Source organism: Salmo trutta, chromosome 19 (assembly GCF_901001165.1).
Source record: "Salmo trutta chromosome 19, fSalTru1.1, whole genome shotgun sequence".
NCBI classification, from domain to species: Eukaryota; Metazoa; Chordata; class Actinopteri; order Salmoniformes; family Salmonidae; genus Salmo; species Salmo trutta.
The window spans coordinates 38,686,051-38,699,984 of record NC_042975.1 but is presented as its reverse complement, the minus strand read 5'-3'; the positions used below and the strand labels follow the sequence as shown (position 1 = coordinate 38,699,984).

At 41.3% G+C, this 13,934-nt stretch overlaps 2 protein-coding genes across 5 annotated transcripts; both read right to left on the bottom strand.

The window, feature by feature from the left end:
• Window positions 1–178: 178 nt before the first annotated feature.
• On the bottom strand, window positions 179–5,704 carry LOC115154553 (gap junction alpha-3 protein). Its single transcript, XM_029700869.1, has 2 exons — window positions 5,415–5,704; window positions 179–2,848 (listed from the first exon to the last, which is right to left on the bottom strand). Exon 2 carries the CDS (start codon window positions 2,797–2,799, stop codon window positions 1,720–1,722), a length of 1,080 nt encoding a protein of 359 aa, XP_029556729.1. The 5' UTR covers window positions 2,800–2,848; window positions 5,415–5,704; the 3' UTR covers window positions 179–1,719.
• A 2,540-nt stretch (window positions 5,705–8,244) lies between these two features.
• On the bottom strand, window positions 8,245–12,281 carry LOC115154550 (gap junction beta-1 protein). Of its 4 annotated transcripts, none has more exons than XM_029700864.1 (2): window positions 12,164–12,281; window positions 8,245–9,840 (listed from the first exon to the last, which is right to left on the bottom strand). In XM_029700864.1, the coding sequence occupies exon 2, from the start codon at window positions 9,824–9,826 to the stop codon at window positions 9,104–9,106; it is 723 nt and encodes a 240-aa protein (XP_029556724.1). In that variant the 5' UTR covers window positions 9,827–9,840; window positions 12,164–12,281; the 3' UTR covers window positions 8,245–9,103. The 4 variants fall into 4 exon arrangements, with proteins under 4 accessions (XP_029556724.1, XP_029556722.1, XP_029556723.1 ...); XM_029700862.1 differs by lacking the exon at window positions 12,164–12,281 and adding an exon at window positions 10,249–10,385; XM_029700863.1 differs by lacking the exon at window positions 12,164–12,281 and adding an exon at window positions 9,930–10,199.
• Between the last annotated feature and the right edge of the window lie 1,653 nt (window positions 12,282–13,934).

Genomic DNA, 13,934 nt, shown 5'->3' with positions numbered 1-13,934 from the left:
CTGTGCTTCCAACTTTGTGTCAAATGCCGACTGCGAGCCAGGCCTAATTGCCCAACATCAGTGCCCGACCTCACTAATGCTCTTGTGGCTGAATGGAAGCAAGTCCCTGCAGCAATGTTCCAAAATCTAGTGGAAAGCCTTCCCAGAAGAGTGCACATACTTTTGGACATGTAGTGTATATTGCCCCTCATTTAATCATTTTTTATTGTATCAATCATAACCATTCATTTAAACAAAATAAGCCTAACATCGTGATAGAATAGTTTTTTCATTTTAATCCTGGTTAGATTGTGTTGTCTTTAATTGACAAAATAGTATGTTTTAACGCATTTTCAGTCCTGAATGTCTTGAGAAAAGTTGAATATGTACTATAATGTTTATTTTCTGTCTTTTTCTAATTAAAGGATGCATATAGAATTGAGAATGTCTTGTACAAATTCTTTCATAAAAATACAATTCATTATTCATGGTTGTAAAATCAATTAAATGTGTTCTGTATCTTACAGACACATGTAAACTCTTTCTTGTATGTGGTCTGCCAAAGGATTACGCAGTGATATGAAACAGACAAGCATTTGCTTTGTCAGAATAATCAGCATATTAAGGGTTCATAAAACAACTTACCTTGAACACTTTGAAATGTTATACTCTACATGGCAAATGTTTGCCTAATGGGAGAAAACCTCCAACTGTTGCTATTTTTATGCCCTAACTAATTAATGAAGCTTTGGAGTTCGATTGGCCTCTCTCTTTGAGACTCCCTGGCAAACCTCTCCAGATAGAGGTATGGCACTTGTCCAGGGAGTACCCTTTACCTCGTACTTGGGTCTTGTCTGCTGGCCATGGGATTGCTCTGTACAGTAACATAACTAAAGTAGAACATGAGCCCACCTCTGCTTGTAGCACTGCACATAGGACACAGCATTGAGTCAATGCCTCAAACATCTGATGTTTTTCAGTTGGGGAAGTTCTGTTTTCAGGAGTAAAATGTTTAATGTGAACGAACTACTTCGAACAAGTAAACTAAATTATCCTAAGCCTCTACAAAAGGTTTTAGTTACTGGCCCCTGACAAATGTGATTTTATCCTGCTTTAAGTTTTTGTTTTCACCCCTCAAATGTTATCTTTAAAATGTTTGTTATTCAAGTAAAATCTGGTGTACATTTATTTTTTAAGATAAGGCAGACATGACTCCATTCTTGTAGAGAATGTCACTAGAGGAGACAAGATTATCTTCAATATTGTTCCTTCCCTAACCTTGCTCTCCTGATACAATGTTTTCTATGAAAGGCACATTGTCTACTTTGGTACAGGGTGATGTTTAGGGTGTGGAAATGGGCTAATGCTGCGTTTTGACTGATACCTGTGTTGTGTACACACCCTGGTTTTATACTAGGGAAATTGTCCAAAAAATTCCAATACATATGCTGATGTACTATCATGTGTGCAATGATGTCAGAAGGGGAAAAAACAGAGTTTGTTGTTTGCAGTAACTTCTTTGTTGTAATATCGCAAACAGCCGTGGCAGTTTCACCATTAAGAATTCCAGCTTTAATGCATCTCCGACAGCCACTCTGGTTCCAATTCTGGCACCAAGTCAGATTAGGTCCAAGGCCCAATACTTTTTTTCTGCCACCTCAGGTGGAAACACAAAAGTTTAGATCTGTAGGCCAAGCCACTGTATAAAACCCTGTGGTGGAAATAAGCCATAACTGTCCCTCAGATCTTTAGATCATCTAGTCTGGTCTTATTATTGCTGTGCTTGCTGGATCGACTCGGTCGTCGTTGGTTCTCTGCAGGCGACCCCGGAGCAGAACTGGAACCTTTATTTTCTGTGGTGTCACCCCCTTCTGGTTTACTGTTCCTCTCTACGGCCAGGTTGTCTCTGTTCTGCTTGTAAGCCACTTTGCTGCTGTAGGGGTGGTAGGCAGTGTCAGGCTCAGTCAAGATGTACTCGTCTGCATGGTAGGGCTCAGGGGCTGGGTGGTGCCTGGGAAAGTAGTTATAGTTCGGGACAAAGGGCACTGCCTCGCTGGGTGCCTTGTACCCTGCCTCAAATGTGGACTGGGCACGTCTATACCGGAGGCCCTGGCGGCACTTGGTGAACCCCAGGTGATACATCTCGACTAGGTTCAGTAGCAGCGAGATGAACGCCACTGCCAGCATGAAGAGGATGAAGATTGTCTTTTCTGTGGGCCTGGAGATGTAGCAGTTCACCACGTTGGGGCAGGGTGAGCGGTTACAGGTGTACAGTGGCTTCAGCTCAAACCCATACAGCAGGTACTGAGCTACGATAAATCCTACCTCAAACAGGGTCTTGAAGATGATGTTGAAGACATAGGTGCGCAGCAGGACCCCACGCAGGCGGATACGGCCCTGATCGTCCCGGACTGGGGGCTTTTTGGGCTTAGTGTCGGGCAGCAGCTGCTGCTTGTCATTGTGGATGGCCAGCTGCGCAGCCAAGTCTTTCTCCTTCTGCTTCTGTTTCTCCTCCATGCGCACCAGGTGCAGGATGTGGCCCAGGTAGATCAGAGTGGGCGTGGACACGAAGATGATCTGCAGCACCCAGAAGCGGATGTGAGAGATGGGGAAAGTCTTGTCATAGCAGACATTCTGACAACCAGGCTGCTTGGTGTCGCAGGTGAAGCCAGACTGCTCGTCACCCCACACCTTCTCAGCTGCAGCTCCCAACACCAGGATCCTGAAGATGAAGAGCACGGTCAGCCAGACCTTGCCCACTACGGTGGAGTGCTCCTGGGCACTCTCCAACAGCTTGCCCAACAAGTTCCAGTCCCCCATAGTGGCTCACTCATAGGCTCAGTCCTACAGAGAGATCCAAAACAGGAACCTGCAATCAGAATAAAAACATACAAACTAATGCACTGCATAAGAGACAAACATCACAATTGCATTGAAAACCGTTGCATAGTAACTTGGAGAGCTTGAGAAAAATGCCTCGCCATTACTATATCATTACACCTAGGGTGGCATAATAAAAGTACCTACGTGATGCATTTTCATTTGTAATGTATTTGGTTGTAAACTCATGCATTTGAAGATAAGAGCCAAATCTTTTTACTGTGGCTATACAGACCTTTCCAACTCAATAATTTGTTTCTAGTTTTTGGCTGAGGTGCAGTTTTTTTTTATTTGTTTGAGAGGGTTTCTGTAAATTAACCGGATTCACTATCATATATGAGGTTCTGCTTCAACTTTATGTGGTTCTGTTTCTTCTAGCATGACAACATTTGTCAATACCTTAATTTGGTCTATGCACCATGCAGAGACCAACTAATAAGTGAGATTGGTGCTTCCTGGTAATAATTTGCCATAATTTATCTGAAGAGAAAGTAATGTCCAGACTTTGACTCATTACCAACCTATGGCCTTGTCATTTCCACACAATTTATTTTTCACAAACTGGAGCCCTAATCCTCAACATTTCCCCAAAATGTGAGAAGTTCTGAAAAACATGAAAAATTGTGTAATGTTGGTCATGTTCCTGGGTTATTGTCATGTGCTTGTGAAATGTCTTGTAGAAAAGCTCAGGGTGGTGTGTATGCATATTTTGGGGTTTTCCCTTCATTATCCTGAGATATATATACATTTCCTCAAAGTTCCTCTGTTTTTATTAGCATGTTTGATTTAATGAACACACCCCAAGCAACAGCAGGATATCCACCCTTAAAGAAACACCTGTTTCCTTGAGGAGAAACCTCCCATCAAGCAGACCACTATCTTAGGTTGCAAAATTCTGGTAACTTTCCCCAAATTCCCAGGTTTCCAGAAATCCTGGTTGGAGAATTTCGGATTTCCTGTTTTTTGTCACTTTATTCTTGGAATCTTTAAACCAGAATTTCTGGGAATTTCGGAAAGTTTGCAGCCTTACCAATGTAATTTTATTCATTATAGGTGAGATATGAGCACGATGTATGAATGGATGATGTACAGGTACCTGCCAAAATAAAGGAAACACCAACATAAAGTGTCTAAATAGGGCGTTGGGGCACCACGAGCCGCCAGAACAGCTTCAATGCGCCGTGGCATAGATTCTACAAGTGTCTGGAACTCTATTGGAGGGATGTGACACCGTCCTTCCACGAGAAATCCCATAATTTGGTGTTTTGTTAATGGTGGTGGAAAACGCTGTCTCAGGTGTCGCTCCAGAATCTCCCACAATTGGGTTGGTTTACATAATTTTCATGCTCATCAAACCATTCAGTGACCACTCGTCACTCCCATCAAGATAGAAATTATTCTCCATAGGTGATCATTCAGAATATCTGTGTATTTATTGGTGTTTACCTTGCCCTCTAAGGGGTTGAGCAGACCTAAACCATGCCAGGAAAAAGCACCCCACACCATAACAGAGCCACCAGAACCCTAATTTACTCGTGTTTCCTTCATTTTGGCAGTTACCTGTATATTCATCACACTCGTTGTACTTAATTGTAGGCTACTTTATATGTTGTATTTAGTGTATACAGTATGTGATAGCATATCAGGAATAGATCATAGAAATAGGTTATCTCCCATTTAAAAGGTTATAGAGCAGTATATGTATCTCATACTGATCCTGTTAATAGTCCCAGAAGTGAATGGTCCCCTGCCTGTCATTTTAGTAATACAAATATCATGTATGAATGTCCATTGCATGAAGACTAAGTACTGACTGTAACCACTACCCAGAGAGTATGCCCTGGAGCAGGTGGTGGCCTGGCCACTGTAGCTTACTGCCAGGCAGTGTAAACTGAAGATCAGATGGAGGAGCTCCAAGACACACATACTGACACACACATGGCAGGTTGCAACTCTCCTCTGCCTAGATATAGATTAATGGTACATTCCTAGGGGTTGAGTGGATACTTTAGTAAACACACCTAGTCATTGATGCAAGTTGAACTTGCCTCTGGAAGTTGCGGTCAGGTTCCCAGATGAGTTTCCCATAGGGATTTTAAAATGATTAAAAAAACGAGGCTGCTGTTACCTAATAGCCTTTCATGACAGTGTACATGTGGATGGCCAATAACTTTTCTCAATCTAAGACTTGTCTGTTTACATTCATCATAGTCCATGATCTAATCATCTCTGACTTCATCTGTTAAATTCTGCTCTTATTACACAGTAAATCATATTTTATAACAACACTGGCCTGGTTAGTAGACTGCACTGCAACTACACTGAAATGGTTGTCTTCCCTCATTACAGTTTGAAGTTGAACCATTTCAGAAATTCAGAGACTAATATTGACCAACCTGCTTTTGGAATTGTAATACACACTTTATTATGATACAGTGAAATGACATAATTACTGGCCTCTTGCAGTATGACTGCAGGGACCACTAATAAACATGATTTTACAATGTACGTTTCTTCAGTTGAAACTTTTATAGACACAGTGTGTCAAGACCCACCTTCCCATGATGCTCATCTCCAGTGAAATTGCAGATCCAGTGCTGGCGTCTCCGCTTAGGTCGCTATCCATCACAGTCTATACCGTGGTAATCCTGTTCCCGGCAAGACCATGTCCTTGGATAGTGATGACACTAGACTTCTAATGGTAAGCTATCTTGTCTACAAATGGTTTCGACAAGTTTTTAGCTCTTGTTGAATCTGCTTACTTACGCCCCATAAATGTGTCCTGTAAAAGTAACCACCAATAGGACCTCTGTAAGAACCCTTTTTCACTGTCAGTTAGCTAGGATGAGAGCACTCACTCCCTGTAGAGAATTATAAAGCCCACTGCTAAAGTGGTGTTTCTTTACGACTGAGTGGCGTGTAAGTAGTCCAATGGGGGGGGGGTTTAAGTCTTGCGTGGTATGGTTCTAAATATAATTCACTGTGAAGGGAGTGACTTTGCTATCACTAAAGGGGATGTGTGTATGGGGTGGGGGGGGGGGGGGGGGTTGGAGAGCATCAGAAAATGGAAAAAGGTGGACCCTCCCTTCTTTGTGATGGTTGGGATTGACTGGCACGTACTGTGTCATTGTTGACAGGCTGACAGGAATCTCACAGTCTGTGGTGGTTGTAAATTCAGCAGAGGACATCCTTCCAAACAGAAACAGTTATATTTACTTTCACTGAAAGAGACAAAACCATGTTTGGTTAAACTGACCTCGGTTCATTGTAGGGATGAAATCATACCCCTTTAAGCATCAAATTGTATGGTCAGATAAGTCAACAGAGAACACATATGGTACATTGCAAATCTGCACTTTGAAAGGCACAGTATGAATGCTAACCATATGTAGAGTTTATTTCCAAAACGCTATATCCACAGTTCTTTCACATTTGTGTTTTTTCATCAGATATTATTGCTTATGGGTACTTTCGTGTGTGTAAAATATTACTGTTCTCCGATTTTTAATTAATAGATCTAACTTTTTTTTTTTTTTTGCATTTACTATAAATCGCTCTGGATAAGAGCATCTGCTAAATGACTAAAATGTCAAATATAAATGTTTTACAAACAGATCAAATATGACTGTATTGAATTATTAAAATAATAATTATATTGATGTCACAAAATGTAGATATTTGTTACATTTGACTGTGTAAAACCTAGCAGTACTTATTTCTCTGAGAGTGAGGCGGATATATAGTATTTTGCAAAAAAACATGACTATTTATCTTTTTGAAATGAAACCATCAGGTGATAGATTTTAAACAAACACATGTCTGGCACGTATGCCATGATTAGATAGTGAAAAAACACATTTCTTTCAGAATTTCTTTAGACAATTAATGCTAATTTGACAACGTTTCTGAAAGTGGATATATACCGTTTTGGAATGAAGCTCTTCATATGACCAAAATTTGCTGTATTTATCCAGCTTGTTAAAAGCAAAGTGTCTGATAACAACTCCAGATAACATCTACATTTAGTGGAGCTATACTTAGCGGACAGTGAAAATCATTGTGATTAAATGTCTTCCTTCTGTCAGACCTCACACCTCATAGACTCTATATATGGTCTCTTTTGACGTGCTCTAGAAAAAGAGAAATGCCCCCTCACACTTGCCCCTGCTAGGTCCAGCTGTCCCAAGGGTGAATATTTCTTAGGCTCAGAGGCTGACCCCTCACAAGGCTATGCTATTGATAACCTGGGACCATGCACTCTACCCAGCCTGTCTGAGTCTTTAATCACTGAGGCTGCCTCAGACATTTCCTCACAGGCGGTCTGACAGCTCACGAGAACTCTAGCCTACCTCTGTCTTTTAGAAAGCTTCCCGAGACTTCATTATTTGATTGTGTTTAAAAAATAAATCTATGAATTGAACTTTTTCCCCTTCAATTCTTACTCAATGGCACTGTCAATTGATGACCATAACAGCAGAGAATCTATAAACCATTAGTACCTAATGTTTTGGCTTAGTTGTATATGTTAATGCTGCTCTCCTGTGGCTTTCTGAAGTATTACATAAAGGTAACATCACCTTGTAACATAAGACCACATAAAAAATAAAGGAAACACTTGAGAGTAAATGAGGGATACAAAGTATATTGAAAGCAGGTGCTTCCACACGTGTGGTTCCTAAGTTTATTTACGTAATTAACATCCCATCATGCTTAGGGTCATGTATAAAAATGCCCAGTTGCCCATTACTTTGGCTACCAATCCTAGAGGAAGAGATCTCTGTGACTGAAAGAGAGATCTCAAAGGAGCATAGGGGGTTTAAAGGGTGGGGTGGGGGGGGGGGGGGGGGGTGTGTGTGTGTGTGTGTGTGTGTGTGTGTGTGTGTGTGTGTGTGTGTGTGTGTGTGTGTGTGTGTGTGTGTGTGTGTGTGTGTGTGTGTGTGTGTGTGTGTGTGTGTGTGTGTGTGTGTGTGTGTGTGTGTGTGTGTGTGTGTGTGTGTGTGTGTGTGTGTGTGTGTGTGTGTGTGTCTCTCACCAGATCTCAACCCTATTGAACACTTATGGAAGATTCTGAGCAGTGCCTGAGATGACGTTTTCCACCACCATCAACTAAACACCAAATGATGGAATTTCTTGTGAAAGAATGGAGTTCCAGACACGTGTAGAATCTATGCCAACTTTACCAAGGCGCATTGAAGCTGTTCTGGCAGATCGTGGTGGCCCGATGTCCTATTAAGACCATTTATGTTGGTGTTTCCTTTATTTTGGCAGTTACCTGTACATAAAGCATTCAGAATACACTAACAAGCATATACGCATATAGTTGTGTTTACTACCAGCTCATTATAATATTTCCATGTGGCTATTGTACATAATTAAACTCAAGTGTTTTATTAGGAATTTCTAATTTTATTAGGTACAGCAATAAAAATCAGTGCAATACATTCAATATAAGAAGGCATGGTATACAACAAAACAGGGACTAAAATGCTATATATATTATGAAGTAAAAACTTTACAGTACCACAAATTCTAAACATGTTCTCTGATCATTCGGTTCTTCCATCGTAACTTAAACTTTGAAAGTTAAGCATATTTTCTCATTCATTATCCATTCTATATTACTCTATACACTTGCATAATCAGTCTCATTCATAGCATTCAAACCACCATTCAGATGTCTTGAAGCACCCACTTGATATTTCACTATGAAAGTGAGGTAGTTATTAGTGGTGCTTTGGAATGGCCTCATAGTTATTAGTAATACTCCACCACAACCATCAGATGTTGGTTAAATTAACCACTTGGACAGTTTTCTTGGGTTAATATTTACAATGGACAATTGAACCCATACCCAGGCTTTGTCCTAAGCACGCCACATTATCAGTGATTAAACTGGCTGTCAGGAATTGAAAAATATGTTTAAATCATGATATAGAATAGATGATGAGATGGTTTAGTTGCTGGTATATTGAATTCAGATGAATTTGAGGCGTTGCAAGTTAAGGGCACGTTAATAAATCAGTTTACCATACTTTTCTTCAGTCTCCTCTTCTGTCGAGCTTGTGTCTATATCCAAATTGATATTGTCCTTTTAATCGCATCCATTTGAAGTATAGAAAAAGTGTCGACACCTCATCATGGTGCAGTAAGCAGATTAATGAGTGTTGTTAAGGCCCTTACCTTGAGCTTTGAGCATGTTATGTAACCAATTAGATTTATACTGCCCTGGTCCGTTTAGTTTGTTCTAGTAAGAGCAGAGCTTTTGGGTGATCCATGCCCCCATGGTTGAGTCTCCAGCATTGCTTAAGTGCCTACCGCAAGCCTTCCCTGCCAGGAAGACCACCTCTGCGATGTTGAGCAGGATACAGATCCCTGACACAGCCAGCATGAACACAGTGAAGACAGTCTTCTCTGTGGGCCTGGACACAAAGCAGTCCACCGTGTTGGGGCAGGGGTACGAGTCACACTTGACTAGCCGGATCATCTTGTAGCCGGGATAGATCATGTAGAAGAGATACATGAAGGTCACTTCGAAGATGATGCGGAAGAACAGGCTGATGATATATGTCCACCAGAGGGCACCTGTGATCTTCATCTTCTGGGTCTTGATCTGCTCCAGGTCCTTGGGGCTGGCCCGGCCAGACAGTTTATAGAGCTTCTTGTCGATGTGTCGGCGATGGGCAACATGCATGGCCACCAACAGGGCCGGGGTGGACACCAAGATGAGCTGCAGGGCCCACAGACGGATGTGTGAGATGGGGAAGAAGTGGTCATAACAGACGCTGTTGCAGCCGGGCTGCTGGGTATTACAAGTAAAGCCAGACTTCTCGTCGCCCCACACACTCTCTGCTGCAACCACCAGGACCAGGATACGGAAGATGAAGAGGACAGAGAGCCAGATACGACCGATGCCAGTGGAGTGTCTGTTTACACCGCTGATGACGGCATAAAAGGACGCCCAGTTCATTTTCGATTCCAGGTCTGAAAAACAAGGATGGCATTAAAATGATTTCATTGTAGAAGCTAATAGGTCATTTGTTGATAATTTTGCATTAAAAAATTTGCCTTACATAAGTTAATTATTTCCACAAGATTTCTTTATACAAATACTAATTGCACGGATTGTTACTAAAAACACAGATCTCACATAACCCGATTCACCAGTCAACAACACTGTCCGACCAGCACTGGTCAGCGACTGAGACATTGGGAAATCTCAATAAAGCCATCCATTCTTTAAAAGCAGAATCCCCCAAGACTAATTCCATATTCTTCAAATCCAACAGCAACTGAGCTCTCTCCAGCTTGCTATATTTCAGATTTATTTAATTCCATTCCAGTCATTCCTGCCATGCCAGAAGAAGAGACTTGGAGAGATGGAGAGGTTACCAAGCTCAACAGGAGGTGTAAGAGGCATAGGCGGCACCCAGGGTGGAGGACAACGTTGACCCGCCGGTGTAGCGTGGACATTGATGTGCGTCCAGTGGAAAACCAAGCCTCTCTACCAGCCCTGACGTTGGTGTGCGGCTTAAGAGCGCAAGTCTTTGGTCTGGCACAACACATCATGTGACCTTTTTTCCCAAAGTCACTGGCAAGGGTGTAACTGCCCCCATGTGACCATTGTGCCATGTTGACACTGGCACCAACCTGCATGGTATATCTGTTGCCTTCCCACAGCCAGACTGACCACAGACTGGGGTCGTAGTGGGGACATTCATTTAATGTTCTATAATATATGAAGTGCCATAACAAAAACTATGATATGTCAATGCAAATTGTCCCTACAAATAACAGGGTTCAGGTCTATTTCACTTTAACTCATTCAAATCAATATATAAATGAGAAAACATCAATATTTCAAATAATTCCCTATTGAAATATTGTACATCTTAGAGTATTAATTATGATTTCCTAAATAAAACCTTTACTTAAAGCTATTATTCAAGATTTGCATGTTATTTATTCTTACAGTGTGCACCCCTGATTTTCTTATATATACAAAAGTATGTGGACACCCCTTCAAATGAGTGGATTCGGCTATTTCAGCCACACCCGTTGCTGACAGCTGTATAAAATTGAGCACACAGCCATGCAATCTACATAGATAAACATTGGCAGTAGAATGGCCTCACTGAAGAGCTCAGTGACTTTCAACATGGCCCCGTCACAGGATGTCACCTTTCTAACAAGTCAGTTTGTCAAAATTCCTGCCCTGCTAGAGCTGCCTCGGTCAACTGTTGTTATTGTAAAGTGTAAAAGTCTAGGAGCAACAACGGCTCAGCTGTGAAGTGGTAGGACACACAAGCTCACAGAACGGAACCGCTGAGTGCTGAAGCATGTAACGCATAAATATCGTATGTCCTCGGGTGCAACACTCATTCCCAAGTTTCAAACTGCCTCTGGAAGCAATGTCAGCACAATAACTGTTCGTCGGGAGCTTCAAGAAATGGGTTTCCATGGCCGAGCAGCCGCACACAAGCCTAAGATCGCCATGCGCAATGCCAAGCGTTGGCTGGAGTGGTGTAAAGCTCCCCGCCATTGGACTCTGGAGCAGTGGAAACATGTTCTCTGGAGTGATGAATAACGCTTCACCATCTGGCAGTCCGACGGACGAATCTGGGTTTGGTGGATGCCAGGAGAACGCTACCTGCCCGAATGCATAGTGTCAACTGGAAAGTTTAGTGGAGGAGGAATAATGGTCTGGTGCTGTTTTTTATGGTTTGGGCTAGGCCCCTTAGTTCCAGTAAAGGGAAATCTTAATGCTACAGCATACAATGACATTCTAGATTATTCTGTGCTTCCAACTTGTGGCAACCATTGGGATGAATTGGAATGCTGACTGCGAGCCAGGCCTAATCGCCCAACATCAGTGCCCGACCTCACTAATGCTCTTGTGGCTAAATGGGAGCATGTTCCTGCAGTAATGTTCCAACATCTAGTGGAAAGCCTTTCCAGAAGAGTGGAGGCTGTTATAGCAGCAAAGGGAGGGCCAACTCCATATTAGTGCCCATGATTTTGGAATGAGATGTTCAACGAGCAGGTGTCCACATACTTTTTATGTAGTCTATTTTACAAGCAATCTATTGTGTGGCTGTTACTGGTTATGAAAAATTAAATAGAACCCAAATGGTGCTTTTAAATCATGTTAATACATCAAATACAGCTTTTTAAGGATAGTTTTAGAATTTTAGAACCCTATTCACCAACATGTAAATCATGACAACAAAAGGAAAATAAAAACGTTTTTTTGTACACTTAATTTAGATTTCACAGTTGTAACAAATTATTAAATTCATAAAATTACCTTCAGTAGAAGTAGTGCACAAACACACCAAGAAATAATTGAGTTACCATTAGTATAGAAATAGTTTTTTCCATTAGTGACTATGTGAGACAAAACACCATGAGTTTGCATTGCTAATGATTTCTCTCACACTAGCCACTGCCCTGCACAGTCAGTCATATGCTCTTGTGTGAATAATTTACATACAATAGCTGCTTTTATTGGATCCAACAAGCCCCTTTAGAATTCGCCTACCCTCAGCAAAGGAAAGAATCTGTGTGGACACAAAGAAGCCTGTCCTACCTATTGTGAACTGTGCTGCAAGGGGAGTGGAGGCTCCTTTTGACGCAATACGGAGTAAAAAGTACAAAATCCAAACAAAGAAAGTCTAACCACATGCAGAGGGAGTAAATCTTATAGATAACGGTTGAGAAATAAATGCTTGCTGTGTGCGTCACAGTGTGTGTGATATTTCCAAAGACATTCTAACCTTTCCTTGCATACCCACCTGCTGTCAAAAGGTTCAGAGGAATACTCTTAAATAGTCTTTAAGAAGCCTCAGACAGATCCACATCTAGAGGGAGCTAGGTCCACGGATGACACACTAGCCTTGTTTATGCCTGCCGCTGCAGAGTTGCAAAGAAAAAGTCATATCTCCGACTGGCCAATAAAAATTAAAGATTAAGATGGGAAAAAGAACACAGACATGGGACAGAGGAACTCTATCTAGAAGGCCAGCATCCCAGAGCCTCCTGTTGACATTGAGACTGCTGTTTTGTGGGTACTATTTATGAAGCTGCCAGTTGAGGACTTGTGAGGCGTCTGTTTCTCTAACCAGACACTCTAATGTACTTGTCCTCTTACTCAGTTGTGCACCGGGGCCTCCCACTCCTCTTTCTATTCTGGTTAGAGACAGTTTGCCCTGTTCTGTGAAGGGAGTGGTACACAGCGTTGTCCCAGATCTTCAGTTTCTTGGCAATTTCTCGCATGGAATAGCCTTCATTTCTCTGAACAAGAATAGACTGACGAGTTTCAGAAGAAAGGTCTTTGTTTCTGGCCATTTTGAGCCTGTAATCTAACCCACAAATGCTGATGCTCCAGATACTAAACTAGTCTAAAGAAGGCGGAAGTACGGGGGGAAAAAAATAATGAAATGTATGCATTCACTACTGTAAGTCGCTCTGGATAAGAGCGTCTGCTAAATGACTAAAATGTAAATGTATAAACAATTTTTTTTATAAACAATTTTTCAATTAGTATATTTCAGTTTAACCACAATATTTGTTATATTGTTCTGTCTTTTCTGGTGGATTAAATTGCAACCAACTTTCTATGGCTTGTTTTAAAAATAGCGATATTTGGGAGATGATTTCCTTTTCAAATAACTGAAAGTGAGAGGTTGTAATCTGAATAAAGGGAAAAAGGATTTAGATGCACTATTTTAAAGTGGTTGTTCCACTGGATATCATAAGGTGAATGTACCAATTTGTAAGTCGCTCTGGATAAGAGCGTCTGCTAAATGACTTAAATATAAATGTAAATGTAAAAAAGCCTTTCTTGAACATAGGGTGAGACATTCTTACTAATTTGCTAGAGAACCAGTTCGGATTTAAGTATGACTTTTGTACAACTAGTGAGAGGTCTAATGCTTTAATATTTAATCATTTCTGCCCTCCGAATTCATATTCATTATATAAATTGGCCCGTTTAATTTTGTCTGGTTTGCTGTCCCAAATAAAATTTAATATTCTTTTCTAATATAATTTACAAAACTGTTCGCTAGGTGTAGGCA